Source organism: Phasianus colchicus, chromosome 11, assembly GCF_987193195.1.
Source record: "Phasianus colchicus chromosome 11, bPhaCol1.hap1.1, whole genome shotgun sequence".
Lineage (NCBI taxonomy): Eukaryota > Metazoa > Chordata > Aves > Galliformes > Phasianidae > Phasianus > Phasianus colchicus.
In genome coordinates this window covers 18,944,715-18,967,497 of record NC_143446.1, presented here as the reverse complement: position 1 = coordinate 18,967,497, position 22,783 = coordinate 18,944,715, and the positions used below count along the sequence as shown (strand labels likewise).

Below are 22,783 nucleotides of genomic sequence, written 5' to 3'. Positions count from 1 at the left end.
GATCCCTCATTGAGGGCTGGCTTTCCCTCACACACTGTTATGCAGGGCTAATCAGTTAATGGAAGGTTTTCCAGACTTAAGAGTAACTCTAGATACCTGTTTTATCTTGGTGAATCTCAGGTAAAATTACCCTCCACCTCTGTGACTGCACTGACATCTACGAGTGACTTTTTTGCTCCTGATTAAAGTACAGACATGATTTGAATCCGTTCGTCTTTCACACAATGCAGTAAGTGCAAAAGACCACATTTCTGAATATAATGTCTGTCTGACTCCTATATGCTACGTATGCAATTCTGTAGATGACTATATTTTATATACAAAACCTCACTTGACATTGACTATTGGCATTTCACAAAACCAGGGGAAATGAGGATGTAAGACTGTAAGAAGACCAAAATGCCTCTGAGAATTAATTAAGTAAAAAACATTGTCTGGCTTTGGCAGCCTCAACTCCCCCCCCTCCTTCCAGGAGGGTTTTTCGTGGTTTGAGTGTCAGCAACACTCTCTGTCTCCATCTCAGAGGCCCAAGTCCAGCATCAGTCACACTGATGTCACTGGAGCATGAAAACCAAAGAGATCCTATGCAACAGGATCCCAGCTCATCAAACCCGGTATTTTTCCGTCCCATCTCCTCTCCCACATTGGTGTGGAGGGTGGAAGTTAGGTTGGCAAGCAGTGGCCTCACCTGCTCCTACCCCATCAACACTCTGATTTGGGGCTGATCTGTAAAGAGTGGCATTAAGCAGGACGGAGGGCCTTCCCCACAGAGTGTAAAGAGTGCTGTGTACGTGAAGAGAACATAACAGAGCACCAGGGACAGAAAACACACTTCTATGTAGAAATAGCTTTTGTTTTCAAAGCAGAATTTGCAACATATCTCTATCTGTGCTGTAGCAGTTTCTGTATAGAATTTACCTTCTGGAGTCAAGCTACCAACGTTATTTTGACTCAGTCAGGCCTCCAAGGCAGGATTTCCATTATTATGGAGATGAACTGCCTTTAATGACTGCAATAATATAATTGTACCTCAGGGCAGAATTTCTAATAACATGATTGCACAGATCTCAAATGCTGGTAAAAGATGTCTTCAGGGCAGGTTGTTCATTAGGGGCACAGCTCACACCAGTGCAGCCTCCAGAGAAGAACATGAAACCTCAAGCAATAAAGCTCTTTTTTTCCATGGCAGCCTCTGCCCTCTGGGCAGGCACTGAACAGTGCACTTAGTTTTGCCTCCTGGACAGCAGTAGCCTCCAGAGCAGGATTCCTGGCAGCCAAATCCTATGCACAGTATTTCTGTTCCCAGAAAGTTGTCCCTAACATTACATTCCATCTAAAAGGAGCCCCAGGAGAAACGCTCCAGCAATTGCCACAAAGTCATGCTGTACATCAGAATTCAGAGCCAGGAGTGACACGTTAATGATGCTTTTTGTCTCCACCTGGAATTGGCAGGACCATCCATATTGATTAACCATCACATGATCAGGTTCAGCTTGGAGAAGGATCCAGATGGTCCAGTGCCTCTCTGAAGCTTGACGGACTCCTCAACATCAGTTAAGCTGGAGATTTCATTTAAGTTGTTTCTCCCACACCTGTCTCAAAGTTCAGTTTTGTGCCCCAGGTGGAGAGATTTTAGCAACAGCTTTTCTTGGCATCTTTCTTACTGTATCTCAACAGATTTTTTCAACAGCCAAGAAAGTTCTTGTTTGAAGCCCACGTATAAATGTGGGTGTAGGAACATCCCCAGATTGGACTCTAGTCAGTCTGCTGTCCCAGGAAGGCAGGATGAAAATAATGCTTCAGTGATCAGAAAGCAGGAATGGGGCGGATGATGCTGGCCATGCGGCCTGTCTGAGCTCTGTGCAGTCAGACAGCGCTGACTGCACAACTGTATCAGACAATATCAATCCTTAATTGCACTTTTCACACAGTCTCCAGTCGCCGATTGCAGGGATGTCGTGTAATGGAGGTGATGATGAGGATTCAACATCTTCATCCCCACGAGAGACACAAACAACAGCGTAGAAGAACTAAACAGGCCCAACGCCAAGTAAATGGAGCGCTGTTTTGCCAGAGAGGCCCTGCTGGAAGATCTGGCTGGTGGAAAAAACCCCAGGGCTGCAGCAGCAGCAAATTTCACACCTGCTTGGGTACATTTCACATCTGATTTCCCATCCAGGGCTCGGTGCCCAGGCAGGAGGCTCTGGCCAGGTGAGGTGCACGGCAGGCGCGGGGTGAGGAGCACAGCAGTTCTCCAGTCTGCATTTCAGTTCAGCTCTCAGCTACTTTTTTCCCCAACTGCTGCCTCGCTAGGAGAAATGAGATCTTTTTTTTTCCCCACGTGAGAAAATCTAGCGATATTTCATTTCAGATCTTAGTAAGCTTTTAAGAATACACCTGCCTTTTGCCATACGTAGTATGCCTTGGGTGAAGTTGAGTCAGGAAGATGCAGCAGATGCAGCCCAGAGAATTGCTCCTTAAAACACATGGACATGTGTTCATTTCAGGGTGTGCTTTGGTGTGGATTCCCTCATGCCTACCACAGTGGATTTTAGGTGACAGTGTTTCTGGGAGGTGTCAGTGCCTCCTTTTCCCACTTGCCTGTTTTCACAGAGCCCTGAAGAAACCTCCTGTTTTACAAGGTGTATCTTTTCCTCTAAGCTCTGGTGAAAACTGGTCGAAACACCAACAGCCTGTTCAAATAACCAGCTCAGAAGTTATTTGTGACGACACACACAGGCAAACTGAGCCTGGCTGCATGAGACAAGTCATGAGCCCCTTCCCTTGGGAAGCCAGGATCCGGGGGCTTCTGTTGTATTACAGCAGCCAACCTTTAGGAAAGCTTGCAGATGAAAGAGCTGTGCTAGAGCAAAATCACTTTGTTGTTAGCACTGCAAAGCAGTGACAAAGCAAGAAGCACAGTTGCTCTCATTTTTTTCCTTTCCTAATCCCTGGCGCAGATAAATCCAGGCCTCCTCTCCCAGTCTCTAAATTAAAAAGAGATGAAACCATAGCATACCAAGGAGAGCAGCTTCAGGGAGAACAGCAAATTTCAGCTGCAGAGTCTGCCGGTGAGGACAGAAAGGTGACAGACACTCTGAAACCTCAGCACTTGCTACTTCCACCCTCTCCACAAATTCCACCAGAAGAACAAGCTACTTTGGTTTAAAAAAATCAATGTGACTTGATATACTGTAACATCAACCTTGCACAGCTTTGTGCTCTGAATGCTCAAGGAAGTTCTCCACACCTATCATCCAACTCCTTTTATTCCAAGAGGTGAAATCAAGCTGTTCATAGACAACTGCCTCCTAAAGACCAGATATTAGACAGTAAATAAGTCACAAATATGTTCATTATTTTACTTATCCAACTGCAAACGAATATTTACATACACATCCCCATCGTATTTGCTTAATGCCCATTAAAGGCAGGTTGGCTGGAGCAAGACTAGACTTTCCAATTCCAATTCTAAGAGGTTTAAGCTTTTAAAAATAACAGTTTTCTCCAGTTCCTGTCTCTTGGGTCCATACTCATACGAGACAAATGCACTCTTCCCACAGATGCACTGCAATAAAAGATGTACATCCCACCTTGAGGCGTCCACAACAGCTCTACAGGCCCCTCTCTCAGAGGCTGCAGAAGCAGGACAGATAACAGCCAGCAATGGATCACTGCAATCACAGGAGCAATGACTGCGGATTTAGAAGGGAGGCTCTCACTTCCCCTTAACTCTCTCCCTTGAATTAAGAAAAATTATATATATATTATTTGGTCAGCCTGAAAAAGCCATCTCCAAGTTAGGCGTTATGACTGCCAAATTAATTACTGACCCCAAACAACTCCTGATTGCAGGACACATTGAGTAATTTACCAGGATTGTGCAATTTGCAGTGGAGAGTTTCAGCACTACTCTCTGGAAAAGTGTTCTGAAAAAACAATGGCTATTAAGAGCAATCCAGAGACAAAAGATTTGCTTTTTAGAATGTGTCTTTATCAGCTCCTAGGCGGGGATGCTTCAATAGTACACAGACATGAGGATGAACACAATGGGAATAGAAATTTCACCCCCAGCTCCTTGAGATTTAACACTAGCTGTTTTCACATTTATTTGCAAGTCAATTTTGGGAAGCTATTAATGACAAATCTAGTTTTCATTGCTGAAAGCCCCTGGGTTGGAGTGAGCCAATGAAAGAAATGGTTTCTGTAAGACATTACCTCTCATTTTCTCTTAGGATGTCTTTTCCTTTCTTCCAAGAATAAGTAGGTCTGGGGGAGGCTTTCGGCTTGCACTCAATGATTACTTCACCGCCCACTTTCACAAGAGTTAACTTTTTCAGAAGCGTTTTGGAAAAGTCTGGCCCAACAGCTGGAAGAGAAAAAATGAATATGGGTCAGAATTTCCTCTGGGAAAGAAAGTCAGGCTCTTGGGAACGTGACCACATCCCAAGGATTCTTCCCACCTGTAATTGCTTAGTGTTTTAAAATCTGACATTTTTATATTTACAATCATTGCACGAAGAGGATCTCCTATTTCGATGCTATAAAGGGGAGAGACCTTGGCACAGCCAGGTCCTGAAACAAGTGAAACAAGGCCAAGACTTGGGATGTCATCAGGACACGGAAAAATCTCCCATCATTTGCCCAAGTACCATCAGGGTGCATTCCTCTGCTTTGTGCAAAGCACTTCAGAATGGCAAACAGCAGAGCAGTGCAGACAGGCTGCAGCATGGCCACGGGGCAGGCCTGGCGGGGAGGATGCTGTCTGGCCCCCAAGGACTGCTCATGATTGATTTGATGGGACCCAATGACAGGCAGAGCTCAGAGGCATCTCCCTCTCCACTGACTCCTCAAGGAAGGCCAGAAGGTTTTGTTTATATCAAATAGGAAAGTTATTTTTTTTTCAGTACAAAAAGCTCAAAGCAAATCAGGGGAGGCAGCAAAATGGTTTGATCAGCAGCTCTTGCCACGCTCACTGCGTCTGTGTGGCACAAAGCTCTGCTCAGGCCCCTCTGCTCCCCCCAGATTCTCCCCATCTCCTTGCACTGTGCCTCCTGCTGTGCCCTCACATCCCTGAGGCGGCAGCAGTTTGCTCAACTTCCTTTCTTGCTGTGTAAACTTACACCACGCTCCGTGAGGTGTAAGTTTAGATCACCACACACTGCATCTGCTTGGTGCTCCAGAGAAGGATCTAAGGGTCACCTGGAGCAGCTGGGAGACAAAAAGCTGCCGTGGGAGACAGAAAGCAAATTCTTTTTTTCCCTACAGCATCTCTTCTGCCTCTGTTCTTTCCAATATCGTTCCTGCTGCAAAAGGGCTGAGAATAAAAAATAATTCCACCCTGACAATGGAATGGCCTTTATGTTCTAATAGAAGCCTTCTGTCTTCCCCTTACGCGACTCAGAGCTCACTAATCTCTGAGATGCCCTGTCTGCTGTGTCTAATCATAGAGGGGTGATTCATTTTAGCATAGAGGAAATCATGTTATTAAAAACTATAAAAGAGCCTTCTGAAAACCAACACCGGATATGTAAAACATTTCAAAATTAAAGCAGCATCCTGAGAACAACTCCCCAGCAACGTGCACAGAGCCAGATGAAGCAATAGCTAGATCATACTGTGGTGACACACTGTCCCTTTTTGGAAATGCTTTCAGATGATCGTCTGAAACATATGGGCAAAAGAGATTTTTGAACTATCCGGTGATTTCCAGCTCTGAAAGGCACAGTTTGGATTGTTTCTTTACAAGTCATTGGCTACTTCCCTCCTGCTCCTGCATGATGGAGAGGAGCAGTGCAGCGTGGGTTTGTGATGACTGATGAACAAAGCAGTCATCGGGGGATCAAAATGACTGAAATTTAGGGGGAAGGAGGAAAATCTACTTTGATTATGCAAGGAATTCAGAATGGCCAGAACGCATGTTGTCCGTAAGGAGCAACACATTGCTGGGAATCTTAAGAGACTGCTGCTCGGGTCTGATAAATTGTGAAACAGCTTCTCTACTGGTCGTGCTTAGGGCTGAGATGGGAACCTAAAATCTGAAATTCAGAAATCTCTGGGCTCAGTTCTCAGCACTACCGGAGTCCTTCTGTGTCACCTCAGGGAGAACACAGTATCTCCACACCTTGCTTGTAAAATGAGGATTTAGATTACACTTTTTTCACTCTAAGCTCATCTCCCAGCTTTTTTTTTTTTTTTTTTTTTTTTAAATATCCAGCTGAAAAACTTATTCAGGCAACGACTGCATCTTCCTACAGGTTTTCACAATGCCCAGCACAACAGGACTCTGGTTTTAGCTCAAGACTCTGGGCAATATAATTGACAACAATAATAGAGAAGCACTCTGAGAAAAGCTCTGTGAGTAATTTTCCATCACTCTTTTTCACTTAATTTTGCTATAAGCCTCACTTGCTAATAGTGGTGTTTAATCATTTCAAGTCCTTAACATCAGGACCTTGTAAAATAACCATTTTTATACTCAGAAAGATCCCTTTAAAAGCCAACATTTCTCAGTGAGAACTCAGAATATTGACCTACTTTGAAAACTGCAGTGAAAGGGAAAACATGCTGTTTTCCTTTAATAATGTGCCAAATTAAATCACCGATCCATAGAACTGAACCTGCAGCACAGCATTCTGGTACTTCTCACGTGACACACAGAAGCAAGATTGTGTAAATCCAGATGAGAGGTCAGCCACGCGCCATCTATCTGGCAGGTTTTTAAGAACAGGTTTCCCAACGTCTTTGCTCTTTGTGCCAACACGAGGCCTGAACTGGGCTGTCCTTCTTACCTCCAAGACTCGGGGAAGACAGAAATCACATTAGTTATAACTATAACCTCAATGTTCAGTTCCATCTTTTTGGGTGGTGGTTCTGTCTGTGCTCAGCGTGCAGTGAGGATGCTGTCTTGCTATTGCAGGTCTGGTCCTCAACTGCCAGGAGTTGGATTCAGTGATCCTTACGGGTCCATTCCAACCTGGGGCATTCTATGATTCAACCTACAGTCCAGAAATGTCAGTGACCACACTCTCAGGACCAGTTCCAACCCCACTGCTGGGGCAGCTGGGTGATGGCAGCACCCACTGATAGCCTTTACCTTCCGAGACAATCTGCACTCCCAGCAAAGGTTCATTTCTACAGGAAATTCATCAGTGGCCTTATTTGAATTTCTTTCATGCAGTAACACACCCAATACATCTTAGCACTGCAAAGTCTGATTTATTGAACATTATTGTACTTTTCTTGAAGAGCAACAACAACAATCTTTCAAATGATTTCTCTTTCCGCTGTATTGCTGCTGATAAAAATGACTGATACTGAAAACGCCATAATCAGTAAAGACCTTTCGCTTTGTTTTTCGGGATGAAGTGGGGAATTATGCTATTGAACATGTGTTTTGAAAAAACAACTAAAGCACTATTTTTAATTGCAAATTCGATTTAACTATTCAAAGCTAAATATCCATTTTGACTTACAGATTCCTAGGCCTGTCACTCACACATGAGCTTTCAGAGAGTGAGGTGCAGCATCACAGGATAGCTGAAGTTAGTGATGGTGGCCCTGTTCCATCTCAGCTCAGCCTGAGCAAGTTGCCCACCATCCTGTCCAGTTGGGTGTTGAGTATCTCCAAGGATGGAGATGTCGTATTCTGTCTAGGCAACCTGTACTCATGTTATGTTTGAAACAGCAAAATAAAGATTTTCTTATATTTAAATGGCATCTCCTATGTTTTAGCCCATGCCCGTTGCTCTTTTTTGGGTGCTGGGCATCACTGAGACAAACCTGTTTCTATCATCATTACTGCCTCCCATCAGGCATTTACACAGATCGTTAACATCCCCCAGTGCAATCTCCATTAGTTTCCCATTAGGTTTGCTGAAGAAAGCAGTGAGAACAGCTTGCTAATTCAATACAGAATAGGAATTTGGAGACTTCAATTCCATTCTCACTCAAAGATCCATCTTCTGGATTTCATGTTAAGCCTGATTCCAATTGCTGGAGGACTCAATTCACAGGAGGATTCCCTGATATTAACTGGAATGATTAGGTTAGGCATACACAAAAACAGGGAAGGCAGAAGTTGTTTTCTTGGTGAGGGTCTAGGACTGAAGCATCATGGTTTTGGATGGTGAAAGTTCTATTCAGACAGAAAGGTTTTCAACATTTCCTTGGGACAGTCCAGAGTGCTTTGAATTAGGGCAGTGCTTGGGTTAGAAGGAGGTGTGAGCAGGCTTGCCAGCTCTCCGTGCTCAATTACCTGGATGAATATGAGAATATTACATGATATAAAGAAATCTGTTCTCTACTGATCCACTTTCTCAAGCTTTCATTTCATGCCATACTTAAAAACAACAACTTGTCCAAGATTCTCAGCGACACTTCTTCAGACGTTGACACTTGGCAAAACCACTTTGGGTTAAAGCTTTGCCAGTGTTGGAAAGTTTGCAGCATTCAGGAAAGTAAACTTACCTATGACACTCAGTTCTGCACTGGCAAAAATGGTGCCATGTCTGTTTTCCGCGACACACTGATACATGCCGGCATCCGACAGGCTGACATTCCTTATGGTCAGTGAGCCCTGCTCTATCTGAACTCTGCCCTGTAGGAAATAGTCAAACAAGTAAAGAAGTAAATAAGGAGATTCCTCCTTGGAAAATAATCCCAGCAGGAGCTGTGCCATTCTGCAGACCCAGGTAGACAAAAAGGCAGCAGTAACAGGAAGAATTTGCATGCTCCATTCTATTTGTTTGCCAACTAAATTTACGTCAGCTTAAATGGAAAAAACAATACAGTAGTTGGTAAATGCAATTTAAATCGAAGGACTTTTCCTTGACTTCTCATTGATTTAATACCTAAACCATTTAGATTAATCTCCCTTTCAAGCAGGTGAACTTGAATCAAAAAATATACTTTTTTTTTCTCCCCATGGTGACACATCACAGCCAACCTAATTCTTTAAAATATTTAAAACAATGATATTACAGGTATATACGAGAAAGAAGGTTAGTTGGTTGCCATTTTAGCTACAATGGGAAATATTTAAAATCTTCTGCAGTTTACTGCAAACAACATAGATGTTAATAATTTAATGATCCTTCACTTCGTATCAGCCACTAACATGATTTACGTACAAGACCATCTGCTAGTGACCAGCGTGAAGCAAGTAAAATTAGTGTGTGGAACAAAAGACCACAGTATCATTTGTCAGCCTAAGGATATGGAGCTCACGTTATCAATTTTAATAAGTACAGCAAAGTGTTTCCTCCCTCCCCAGGAGTTTCACCATTAAAAAATAGTAATATAAAGAGCTATTGGCTTTCTACTTGGCCGTAGGGTGGAAATTTAATGTTTGTGCAATCTTTGTCAGGGTTTGATCAAATCTGGGCAGCCATGTTCTTTCACAGCAAGCGAAGGGAAAAAAACACAGGCTACTGTGAAGCCAATGCTTTGGTAATTTGTTTTAGTTTGTTGTTATAATTGAGGCAATCACAGGACTGTGTGATTCCCCTCAGTGGTACAAGGAGCAGGCGCCTGCCCTGTTCCTATGGATTCCTTGTCCCTAGGCAGTTTTCGGTGTTCCTGGCAATGGCAGGCTCCTGGTCACTCACACAGGGACACAGCTGGGCAGGAGGAATAGGAATGCTGCTAGAGACCAGGAGAAATTCTAAGGTTTGCTTAGCAGTTGTAGCTTGCCTCCAAACCATAAGCTGAAACAACAAAACCAAGGCAACCCACAGTCCCACATGGCCATTACCACCTCTTCATATGTGCATGTCCACTCTTAGATTTGTTGGATTTGTGTATCTTTCATTTCTGTGAGGAACTTGAAAGCTGTCGTGCATCCTAGGTGTCATTAACAGCTCTCTGAAGCCAACCTGTGCCCATGAGAAAGAACGGGGCATCTCCCTCTTCTCCAACCCAGGAATTCAACCCCACATAGAAGCACCTACCAAGCACAACAAGGAATTACCCACAAAGGAAAGGGGTTTCAGAGCGCTGCCATGACTTCCATCCCTATGAGTCATAAAGCCATAAGCAGAACAAGAATGCCTACCTGAGGCAGTAGAGGTTCACCATCCTTCAGCCAGCGGTATGAGGGCTTCGGCCTCCCGCTCGCATGGCACTCCCAGAAGACATTTTCCTCAATGGCTGCGTGCACATCACTGATCTTCTGAATCCAGTTGGGCTGAGCTGCAATGCAAAAGTGAGGAATAAAGCCTCGTGTCTGCCAATGACAGCTTGCTCTCCAGCACACAGCCATACATTTCTTTCTTTAACATCACATATAAGAGTTAGATTCGGGCCTGACCCATGGAGCACTGCCACACAAAGATCTTTCATGTGTATGAAAAAGTCACTGGAGCCAGTAATTATATTAATGACGCTGAACACCTCCAAAAACAGATCCTGGACATACATTTTGATAGAACTCAGTCAAACTTGTGCTGGAAGATTTCAGGCATGCAATTGTATTTTTAGCTATGTTTCACACATTATTATCATAAGAGTTCAATATATATATATATCTTTTTTAACGTCCAGCTTAAGTTTAGCTAGAGCACCACATGCACAATTACCCCTTGTTTTTGGAGATGACACAAAACATCTTTCTGTTGTTACTTTCACAAACACCATCACCCTACACTTATTTACAATATTTTTCAGAAAGTCCCATTAAAAATAAAGGACATTCAGTCTTTTTAGTTGTCATTTACCCTACTCTGGAGTAAGAAAATCTGAAAGACTTAGTAGGAAGGCGTTGCCAGCAGAGGTCTCCAAGAACCTGATTAATCCCTCCTCACATGCAATCAAGATAAAAAAACAAATAAGATTACTCCCAGAGAAAACAAAGCAAAACAACAACAAAAAATGCATCTCTTTTGAATAAAAACAGGAACCAGAAAAAGAGGTCTGAAAGGATAAATTTAAAAATACACAAAAGTGTTAAGTTGAACACAATGTTGGTACACCTATACCTGAAAAATTGATATGTGTACTGTTAGGTGATGCTGGATATACACATTCAGAGAGCTCAGTGCCTTTTCAAACTCTTTTCAGGCTGTGACAGACGTGTGCCTAATTCCACATCTACCACTTAAGCACGCTTCCTTTCTCACTATCTATAAACAACAAAGCTTAGTGGAAACCTGAAGAACTTTGCACAGAATCTGAAATCTGCCTCAAGAAATACTCTAAGGGACTTGCAAGAAAAGCAGAAAGGAAAACTGAATGTAATGATGATGCAGGAGCAATACCTGGAAATGGGAGGTGAGCAGTGCTTGCATCTCTGACTGCACCTCCTGCCCTGTAATGTGTTAACCTTGTTTATTATCTGTATCTAAAGTGATGTGAAAAGGAAAGGGTTTAAACGTAGGAAGACAAAAGTCAGCTCTGTCATTTAAGAACTTCAACAACCACATGCAACTCCACAGGATCACTGGCTCAAGGACATTTGCAAATTACTCATGAGTTTACATATTCATTATTCTAAGAGCATCTAACTCGTAATTTTGAAGAAAATCTTACGATACCGTGAAAGGAGCTCTACAAAACCACACAGACCCATTTGCCTTTTTTGCAGAGCTGAGTGTTTTACTGATTTCCCACATGACAACAAAAAAAGGCAGACAAAACAACCGAAGCATCCTGCAGAGAACGAAACCCATAAAAGGCACAGTAGGCTCTATAGAATATAAATGTAAGCAATGTAAAAAGAAAATATATATATATCCTTTTGGGGAGCAAAGTAAACTCAGTTTTTTATCCTTATTTCAATTCAGTACTTATCCTTATTTCAGGCAATCATAGTCCTCGACAGAGGCAAGTTCTTACTCATGCCAGTGAGAGACTGCTATCCATCCAGTCTTTCTTTTACAGTGTGCATGTTACAAATGTGAAGTCCTGCACATGGATGGACACAAAGTCCATCCCTGGAGGCATTCAAGGCCAGGCTGGATGTGGCTCTGGGCAGCCTGGTCTGCTGGTTGGCGACCCTGCACATAGCAGGGGGTTGAAACTAGATGATCATTGTGGTCCCTTTCAACTCAGGCCATTCTATGATTCTACCCTAGGTAACAGTGCAGATTCTGACCACGGTGCTGGAACCACAGGAGCCACCACATCCCACCCACTGCAACACTGCAGGCTCGCCCCACCATTCATCCTTTCCAGTTATTTAAACTAGTTAAGCTTCCCACCCTACAGCTATTTATGATGCAGAAGACTACAGAGCAAGCGTATCAGGTTAAAAATAAAGCTCAGTGAAACCTGGAGGAGCCCTATGTTTCCCAGGAACTTCATTCTCTGCTGCTCTTTGGGAGACGTTTCTAATTAGGTCAAGCTCTCCTTTGAACAGCTCATTTCAGAGAATACCAGGCATGCTCTTGACTTAATCCTGAGTTATACACAAGGGTTGGTTCATGTAGCAAATATGTTTGAACCACCAAATGAGAGTCGCCATAATATAATGAAATTTGACAGCCTCCCATTGGGGATTGTACCGAGACACAGTAATGTGACACAAGATTTCAAGCACGATAATTAAAATAATTCAAATAAGGATACGAAACCTGCTCTGTGCTAGAAAATTTTCTGGTATTGCTGCATTATTCAAGATAATGAAAAGGTTCAATTTTTTTTTAAATTTAATGACTAGTAGTGGTGTTCTTGAAAAAGTCCTTCATTTAATTTCTGTGGCACTGAGCAAAGAGGAATTCTTGCATATGATGGGACAGGAAACATTTTGACTCTGTTAGGAGTAGTTTGATGTTACTGGCTTTGGTTGGAATCTTTCAGGAAGAAAAATCAGGTACTAAAGAAAACAATTACACAGAATTTGAATAAGAATTCAACTGTGTTGCAAAGAAAATTCATATGCTACGTCTATAAAGCAAAAAAAAAAACATTAAAATATGACGCTTGCAAAAGGGTAGTTTTAAAGAAAAAGGTGAGAGCTGTCTGGAAATTGTACTCAGGTGGGCAGAAAAAGTGATGGCATGGATCTAAACAAAAAAACCCAAACATTTTGCCTTTTGTTACTTTTCAGACTTCACCAACATGAAGTGGGGCATTTTAAACAAGGTGATTAAGGAATACACTCAGGTATTCTCTTGCTCCTTCATGAGAAAAGAATCTAGAAAGAGTCTGTTCTTTGTAATAAATGGAAACGCAAAAGTTGGCACTGGAAAGTTGGACCAGAAATCACATCCTAAAAGGCTTCTCAGAATGAAATGATAGCCAATGATGAGGCAACACATCAGAAATAAAAAAACCAAAGAATTATGGGAATGACATGAGAAACAAAACAGAAATAAATCTGTAGGACTTCATAAGCCTCTGCAAGTTCAAAACAGCCAAAGAGACTGAAAAAAAATGAGGTACTAATACATACACAGAATCCAATTCTTGGTTGGTGTATATTGATTTCAATGTTCCTAAGCCAATTTATAGCAGCTGATGACCTAGTGTAGGCTGTGTAATTCATCATTAATGGCAGATGAAAGGCTGAATGACTGTCCATTACTATATCTATTATGAGGAGACTGAGACTGAGCCAAGGACCAGAGAAGCCTAAAGATCAGAAAGTTAAGCACAAGAAATAGGAAAAACAGATGGGAGAAATAGATGAGTAATTCAAAATAAATATTACAGCCAGCATATAAAGTTTGTGCAGGCAAATGCATGTGTCACCCCAGTCCAAGTGGGGATATAGATTCTGAAAACAATTTGTTGTCAATCCCAATCACCACAGGAACACGAAACCAGACATTAAGTTACCTCTTTTCCTTCCCTTTTCTTAATTCTTTTCTCCTGACCTCTGCTGGCAACTGAGGACTATTTGAAATCCATACAAGTCTCAAAGATGTGCAGATCCCCACCAAAGTCATTTGCTTGAATGTCACATCTAAATCAGGTCCCTTCACTTGCCTCCATCTTTGAGCGGTTCAATACTACCGTGTGGGCAGGTAGTCTCCTTTCTGCCCTTCTGGAAGACTATCACAGTGAACTGGACAAGGAGTTCTCCTTGGGACTAAAATATTAAATATCAGAGGAAAAAAAACAAAGGAGAATTCAAAGGAGTTAATCTAACAGATAAAAACTATTTTAACTGTCCTCTCCTAGTATTTAATTCCTCTTCCATAAGCTATTCTGTGCCAGTGCACGATTTTCTCCCCTCTTATATCAAGTACCAAAGGACTGTGTGCACAGACACATTCATACAGACCAGACCCCAGGGACCGATTTATTTTTAACCACTGATGCTCAGGATGCAGCTACCCAGGAGAGTACGGAAGATGCGGGATACTCTTTGAGTTGCCTTCGATCCTCATTTCTCCTACCTGCTTTAGTTTCTCCTGACAAAGAGCTATTTTCAGAAGGCAAAATGACAGTAATTTGAACACTTTTCCCTGAATCTTCTAGAAACAGATTTCTCTCTAAGCAGGCTTCTAGCCATCCCTAGAAAAAAGGGAAGCGGAGGAGAAAGACGCCCATTCTCTATGCAGAAACCTCCTATGAAGGCAAGGCTTCCTTCAGGCAGCACATTATTCAAAGCTCATGAGTTACTTTCCCTCCTGCACCGAAGTCTGAGAAAACACACACTCTGTTGGTAAGCCATCATCATCCATGGAGAGCGCAACCAGTGGCAAAGGGCACTGCAGTATTTGCTCCCAAGCACAGCACTGCTCGCGTTAAGGACAGCTTTGGTGCCTGGCAGGTCTCTAGAGGTTGTTAACCAGGAGGCACATTGGTACCACATTCCACAGCAACACAACATTTGAGACTTTAAACAAAATTAACATTGAGATGCTTGAAGGTGAGAACTTGCTTTCTCATATGCCTCTGTAACAGATAGAAAACTAGGGTTTCTAGTGAGACATACAAATTATAATTAATAACAACACATACTGGTGCTATTAGTGTTCATTTTATTGTGCTTTACCAGCCCAATAACTCATTTTCTTTCAAGTGGTTTTGATTTTTTCAGCAAATTATTTGTGATTTGGGGCCTAAATGGAGTAGAGATATACAACCTCCTGATTTTAACTTATGTAAATTTCCTTGTCAGACGTCTAGCAAGTGAGGAGCATAACGTGATTTCTACACTTGAGCTCATTTTATAGAGTGGCATAAAGTAGCTTTAGCAGAAGTAAAACTCAGGCTCATTCATGAAAGGGGGACTCTTCTCATTGTAAAATTAAGGAGCTGTATACATTCCTCGTGGGACTTTCATTTGAGAAATATTTAATCTGAGAAGTGGCCCGGCCAATTAAATGGTTTCTGCTGAATATTTTACAAAGTGCTGCAAAGAAAAGTAATTAGTTACAAATAAGCCTGCTTCTTGCTAATACAGATGCTGCTGTGCTGATGCTTTCAGAAATCATTCTGCCTGCAGTTATTCCTCCTCACCTTGGTTCCAGAAAGATGCTTGGCAAGGAATGTATGAGCTCATCTCAGCTGAAGGACTCCCAGTCCTTGGATATTTTCCAATACAGATCCAAGTATCACACCAGTCCTTGGATATCTTCCCTCACTTCCAGGCTGTATAAGACAGCTTAGATCTGACTGCAAACACCAAAGCCAAACTGCTTGTTTCTGATCCTAGCTCTGGCATAAACGCCTTCCTGGTGGTGCTGCACCTTCATAGCCCTAGTGGTCCCTTTTCTCCTCCCCATTTGGGTGCTGGGTCCCAGCAACCTCCTCCAGCATCAGGTGCAACGTGTTTGTGGGAGCTAAGTACAGCTGGGAATGGAAGACAGTGGCTTTCCAGTTTAATTTGCTGATTCTCCGGAGCCAATTTCAGGTACATGGTATCAGGTTAGGAGTGGCAGACAGAACAAGAGAGTCTTATGGCAAAAAAAAAAAACTCAAGTGATCTATCATTCAGAGGTATAACAGTCAAGAAAACAGGTACAAGTCACAGTAATTGCATTAACACCAACGTGTTTTCTATCGTGTAGGTCTATCTATCAAGAAGGCCACGCAGCATTCAGAACAAAGGCTCTGGAGAACAATAAAGCACAGACTGTTGTAGGGGCTCAAAGCGGAGAAAATGGAGGAAGAACAGATCTTGCACATTTAATTAACCTTTCCTGCCACAACGAGGATGTCAAACAACTTTCATGTCACTGATATGCTAACAGAGGAAAAAATAAACATTGATACAAGAATGAAATACAACAGAAGTCAACCTTTCCTGACAACTTCCAGGAGCACTGAAAGAAGTTGACAATGCAGGCAGGGCCGGGTTATCTGCAGCAAGCAGGCAAATTTGAATTTCATTTTCTTTTTCTTCTCTATTTTTTTTTTTTTAATACTTTGCACACAAGCAGATAACTGGGTTTAAAAGAGTGCCACTGTTAGAGCCAGATTTTAATCTCTAGGCTTATGCTGTGACAGCGTGTCCCTGTGTGGTGGTGTGCACAAGCCCAAGCTCTGTGTCCCACATCCCTGAGCAGCAGCTCCTACCCCACCAAACCAGCTCCTACAGCTCTGCCAGCACTGCTCTTATGTTTCAGTAACAGCACAGTACTTCTCAGCATTAAAAAAAAAAGTGATTACAGGAAAATAGCTGTCATTCAGTCTCAGCAGTTCATATGAAATGCCTATGGTAAGTTGTCCTCAAAAAATTTCCCTGCCATGTGAAACTCAAAAGCCTAGCGTACAGAAAATAGAAAACCCAATTTCCCACTGCTGAATGGCTGCCACATACAGGCTGGTGGCAGCCAGCCTTGAAAGCTGAGTATGTATAGACGAGCAACTCACCATCCTGAAGATGAGCCTGCTTTTTAGCGTATTATGTTTAAAAACAGAAATTAGCACAGGCTGACACCCCTCTGCTTACAGGATGAAAAGGAGATGTAGAGACGGTTCACAACATCACAAACAACAGAGAGAGGAGGATGCTGCTCGTCCCATGGAACCTTTATTTTCTGTGCTGAAAAGACACCTGAAAATTGACACAAACCATGGCAGGAGCTTTTTTGTATGGTCTGCTGCCCATCAGGAGTAAGATCAGACTGGGTTACTCACTAAATCAATTAGATGATAATCTAACGTTTGCTATGGTAGGAGTCTACCCAAGGTTTGAATAACTGCAGCCTTGGCCCTGGGAAAAACCAAACTGTAAAACTGATGATGTTTCAAAACAAAACAGATCTTTAGGAAACATTTCAACTAAAAAAATTCCTGAATGTGATAGCAGCAGGTGCAGAAAAGCCTTTAGGTGGCCCTGATTCTGTAGGCTCTGACATGGTTAAGCCCTGCTTTCCAGGCTGGGCAACCACTATTGGTGACCCCTGCTGCAAACAGTCCTTAACTGGTTATACACAATTAACATTTATTAACACAAGCTGGGGATTCCCCCTTCTGTGGGGCCACACACACATAATAAATCACAAGCAGTAAGCACCACCACAAATCCCTGCTCTGCACTCCCAGCCAAGGGAAGGGAGATGAAGCTCTTCAAGTTCTTTCTGTGTGTTACCAGGCCAATGTCCTCCCAGCAACACGGTTTTGTTTTCCAGCAGCTCTGATTCTCAATCAATATGTGCCGTTCAGACAGATTTTATTTCAAATTACACCTTTTTCAAGATGTACTGTTCATAAATTAGTCATTTTAAAAATCTGCCCCCCCCCCCAATGACTTTCTCTCAAAATATTTACTGCATATCGCATCTGATGCAATAAAATCCTCTAAAAGCAGGCAATCTGCTTACCATAAAATGTCAGCTGTCCTCGTGCCACGTTTTTCCCTCTCACATTTTCAGCAACACACTCATAGAGTCCAGCATCTTCTTGCTGAAAATTTGGGATCTCCAGAAGTCCATTTGATCTGTGTCTCCTGGCTTTTCTGGGAATCTGTTTCCCATCTGCTCTCCTCCAGCTGATCGTAGGAACGGGGCTAAATGAGAAGAATAAAGCAAATAAGGTTTGCAGTAAAAGCTATGGGTCTTGTCCTGCTGACCTCGTGTCTGACCAACTGGAAACCGCTTCATGTTTGAGGATGATGAAGATGTGGTCGGTCCTGGGATACGGAGTGATCTGCATGTATATACTTTGTGTATCAATGGTGTACTGCTCACGTTACCTTAAAAGCAGGAGACTGTGTTATAAAAACACAGTTTGACAAAACTGGAATTGGGTTTCTGCTGTGACAGTACATCCATTCTCTTATCAATCCCACATTTTCGTTTTGGAAGTGCTGCTACTATTTACATTGGGAAAAATAGACGGGCTTTAAGTCTAGCAGAAGCACTCAGAACTGAAGATGCACAAGTGTATCTGTACAAAATAAGTTATGCTTTTTGGTAAGCAAAGTCCCTGCTCCCCAAGTGCTCTGTAATGAGTGCTGGCAACAACAACTCCTGCTGTGGAAAGCAAGGGACCGTCAGCCCTCACGGCTGTGCTGTGCACCAGCAGCAGAAGGAGCACAACTTACTTTCCCAGGGCAAAGCACTCCAGTTTCACCGCTGTTCCTTTTGCAGACGGAACTGTTTCTGGGAACTGCACTTCTATTTTCGGCTCGTATTCCCCCATCACCCCTGCAAACATAAAAGAGCGGCTAAGGCTGGGCTGAGGTTTGCCAATAAATTCACAAGCGTTCCTGTGCTACTGCACAGCTCTTCTCTACATCATTACTTGCCCAATTAATCCATTCATTTTAAACATGGCCTGTTTCTAACAGCCATGCCGTGTGGGCTCTCTTCCCATTTACTGCCAGAGGAAAATCGGAACCAGCGCTCCACACCATCTGCCACAGATTAACATTTCTTCATGGCTGCATTACTTTTTGCTTTTGAATATTCGGAGGTTTTTGCAGGTAACTCACGAGATAAAGCAACAATAAGGGGGGGGTTCACCACCTTCTAGAAAATGAAATGCAGAATAAATAGCCATTAGGAAAAGTTTAAAAGCACTGGAGCTAATCAAGGCTTCTATTAACTTCAGGGATTTGGAAGCACGGAGACCACAGCAGAGTGATGGGCTGTGGTTGTGGCGCTGCTTCCTCTCTCCCTGTGTTGCAGAGGTAGCATGAGGTCCCTTCTGGCTTTTCTTTTTCACATTTAAAATGGTTTAAAGCTGAAGATGCTCACCCTGAGGCTTACACTGAGTGTCCCCTCACTTGCTGACCTCTGCACTGCACGTTGTGCTGCCCTACCAGGTTACATCAGCGTTCTTCAACCCTTTCCTTTCACATAAATCCTGCTGCTACGTTGCACAAAGAGCAGCTGTTGCACAAAGTCAGCCATCCAAATGGAACGTGTTTGTTACAGATACGGATGCTGTCCCTGTACACGTGCCCTGGACAGCACACAGAGCAGGAAGCACGCGAGTCTGTCTGTGCTCCAGCATTTACAGATTACACAAAAAGGAATTAAGGAGCACAATCCCCATCAGCTCACTGAACATTAACAGAGCAGCCCTGAAGGGCTGGGAGAGACCAGCGCTACGGAGGCAAAGTCTCTCTGCTCTCTCCTGACTGTGATTTACCAAATGGTGCCTAAAATTCCTCCACACTCCAAACGAAATATTTGCTGGGAGAGCTCCAGGCAGGACAAGGAGCAGCCATTGCCCAGCTGTTCCCTCGGACAGAGCTGTGTGAGAGAGAATGTTTGCAAACAACGCAGCTCCTTTGCTGATATTAAAATTTACTGAGATTCTTTCTCCAGAGAGCATTTCCATATTCTATAGTGCCACCATTCTGGCAGCAGAAGAACCACGGAGCTTGGAGTTGGCATCCCTCAACAGATACACGTTCTGTGCCAGCCTGGTCAGATGCAGCCAGGCTCCTCGCTGCCTTGCACTGCTCAGTGAGGACTTCTTTGAGGAACCAATCGCCTCCAGCCACCTTCTTCTCCAAGCAGAGCTCCCCAGTGCCCTGTCTGCAGCACCCCCAGCCCACCACGGGGCTCCACGGGCACTGAGCTGAGAGGTGGGAGGCACCTCAAAGAAGAACATGGGAGATGCTCACAGGAGCAGTCTGCATGCCAACGCTTAATCCAGTCCCTAAAAAGCAAAAGCAACAGGAGCGATTCTTTCTTCTTCGCTCCGAAAGCATTAATTTGGCCCCCTTATGCAAAGTAGGCTGTAAAGTATCATTTGACACTAACGGGCTATTTAGGAAATTAAGGCAGAATGTATTATTAATACATTCTTCACCTGACAGATCAGGCAACGAGGAATGGGAGGAAAAGAACTTTTTTTTTTTTTTTTTGCCTTTTCTTCCTTTATTGTTCAGACTGCCTTACCTTGGAAAGCTGTGACCCTGAGGGCACAAAGCCAAGGCAGACTGCTGAAGGCACCGGGGCTGTAGGGCAGATCCCCTCCTTCCTCTTACACTGAGGAACTGAGCGCTTTAACAGCCTTACTGCAAACACTCCCCATTTCAATACCAGCATCCGCACCTGGAAAAACTACCAGGATCCCATCACAGCCCCAACCACCCCCCTGGAGACACCGGGTGTACATCAAGCTCTGGCTTCTCTGCCTGAAAGCAAAAACATGGGTACATTGGAGATACCTCACTACCAAACCTAAGCTCTTTTTCACACCGACAATCCTCATTTTCTCCTGCTGTTCCTAGGTGAGTTAACATCTGACTTAGCATTGCAGGTGGAAAGAATAAGGGAGAAAATAAAAGACTAAAATAGAGCCTGGGTTTGTAGCTTGGAGGATGTTTTTAGTGTCATGACACATCAGATGCTGTATGCGTTTGCAGTTCAGAGGATTTCATATTTTTCTCCTAGTTTCAAGGCTTAAAAACGTGCTTTTGGATGAAAGTTCCAGGAATTCAGAAGCAAACTCATTTGTCTGAGGATATGCATTTCCTGACAACACCTGTGAAATGTTAAAGTTTAATTGGCCCATACAGCTGCTGCTGACGGTAATTTCATTCCAGGTCTATTGCAGCTCTTTTCCACTATTACTGTTTTAATTTTGATGTAAAAACCCGAAGTGCATTTTAAAGAGAAGAAGTGGAGCACTGCAGAAGGGCTGCTGCGGCACTGGGACTGCAGCAGAGAGGTGCCAGGCAAACGCTTGGAACTCACAGATACCTGTTCTTTCTCAGCTGCACTGAGAGCTGTGCTCCTGGTGGATGCCTTCAGGCTTTAGGGTCACTCCCAGCCTTCGGGCAGTGATCCCAGCCCTGTAATACTGCAGCCCAGAGAGGGCAGCGGATGCTGGGCTGGGAGGGGGGAGGGAGAAGGGTGCTGGAGCTTTGGCCACAAAGCGAACACCAGCTATGATTTCTGAGAAAAACAAATTTCAGAGATTTCTGTGAAGTCTTTTTTCAGAATTCACGGCATGTATTTCAAAACAAAGCCAGTCAGGCAGTACCTCCAACACGTGTAATGCCAATCTCCTTTGTGCACGGTTCGCTGGAGGTGGTCAGCAGCCCCAGCCCAGGCTGAGGGTCTCAGTGCTGCAGCCCCCCCTGAAATCCCCCCCCGGAGCTGCACAGGAGTCCCACGTGGAGGGAGCAGGTCAGTGACTTACATTAATCCAGGGAGGCACATTATGCTTTTTTTCCCCATTAAATTCACTAATTGAAGTTAAATGGAACTGAAACACTAACTGCTGATGAACCAGCCTCTGAGGGTACTGATTTAATGACATAGTGTCGTAAAGCAAATAACGTATATTGCTGGACATGCCAAACAGGAATACAAAAAATAAACATGACACATTTGCCAGTGGCAGCACCATGTGCCTCGTGTTTCACTCATTCCTCTTGGTCCCACATTCAGAGTATATGTATTTCATATGTAATTTCTCTTTTCAAGCATGACACTGTGTTCTATTCAGATTTTATAGGGTTACTCTAAGTGGAATGAAAAACTGAGCCTTGCAGATTCTTAAAATGAAGTTTGCGTCTCACAGTAGTGCATTCCTATTTTAAAACGCACGTTCAACTTTTGATTATTGTCATCCGTGGCTCTACAGACATTACAGCACCTTTGCTGTTTAACTCAGGAATGCATTCCGGAGCTCCTCAGAGGTTCAATTAAAGTTTCATATCTATAATAAACAGCAGAGTGCACATCAAAGGAATCAGAGAACATTCCTGCGAATTACCTCGGGAAGGCAATTGGTCTCTGTAAATAAAGCTGAGTGCGTGCAGAGGAGCGATGCGCTGGGGTAGAGCCCTTGGCAATGCACTTGACAATCAGGATGACTCCCAATCATCGCAGCATTACCCTCTGCTTCAGAAACAGAGCAGGCACTGAGCTCAGTTCTGACAAATGGAAGCGCTTTCCGCTAGGTAAGGCTTGCAGAAAAATGTTGCCTATTTAACACCTACCAACATTTCTCGTTCAGCGCTGAAAATGTTAACACGAGATGAATTTCAATACTCCTCCCTGTCTTTCACACCATCTTAGTTTCAGCCGGATGGAATTGCTTTCCTCAGAGCAGCTGGTGTGATGACTTAGACTGGACTCAGGGCCACGTCTGCTGCCACTTGAACCACTGCATTTGTAGAGGTGTGCTGTAAGGGGAGCGGATCTGAGGCACAGGAGAGCAGCTGTCCTCACCCTGCCCAGCACAACAGGGGCACTGCTCAGCACCCCAGCCCATCCAACACCCCACCGTGGGACCTCTCTTATCACAGATGGACGGCTGCAGCTGGCAGCACCACATCCCTGTCCTACACAGGAGGAATCTTTGTGAAATACCACGAGGTGACAACTGATCGTCTTCCAAAAGAAGTTTCTAATAATACGTTTCTATTTCTGGAACCAATGTCCTAAATGCTAGCCTTTAAACAGACGCTTCAAATTAA

The 22,783-nt window shown here is 43.5% G+C and overlaps 1 protein-coding gene across 7 annotated transcripts in view; it reads right to left on the bottom strand.

The window, feature by feature from the left end:
- LOC116236796 (contactin-4) overlaps positions 1-22,783 on the bottom strand; it is a 252,850-nt gene that overhangs the window by 42,324 nt on the left and 187,743 nt on the right. For all 7 annotated transcript variants that reach the window (XR_016470163.1, XM_090148469.1, XM_090148468.1 and 4 more), the window contains 5 exons: positions 18,440-18,542; positions 17,718-17,902; positions 10,055-10,191; positions 8,470-8,599; positions 4,219-4,369 (listed from right to left, as the gene is read on the bottom strand). Coding sequence is in view for 6 of the 7 variants with exons in the window: in XM_090148469.1 (XP_090004595.1) it covers positions 4,219-4,369; positions 8,470-8,599; positions 10,055-10,191; positions 17,718-17,902; positions 18,440-18,542 (706 nt within the window). In the remaining variant the exon portion in view is untranslated. The remainder of the gene's footprint in view (positions 1-4,218; positions 4,370-8,469; positions 8,600-10,054; positions 10,192-17,717; positions 17,903-18,439; positions 18,543-22,783) is intronic.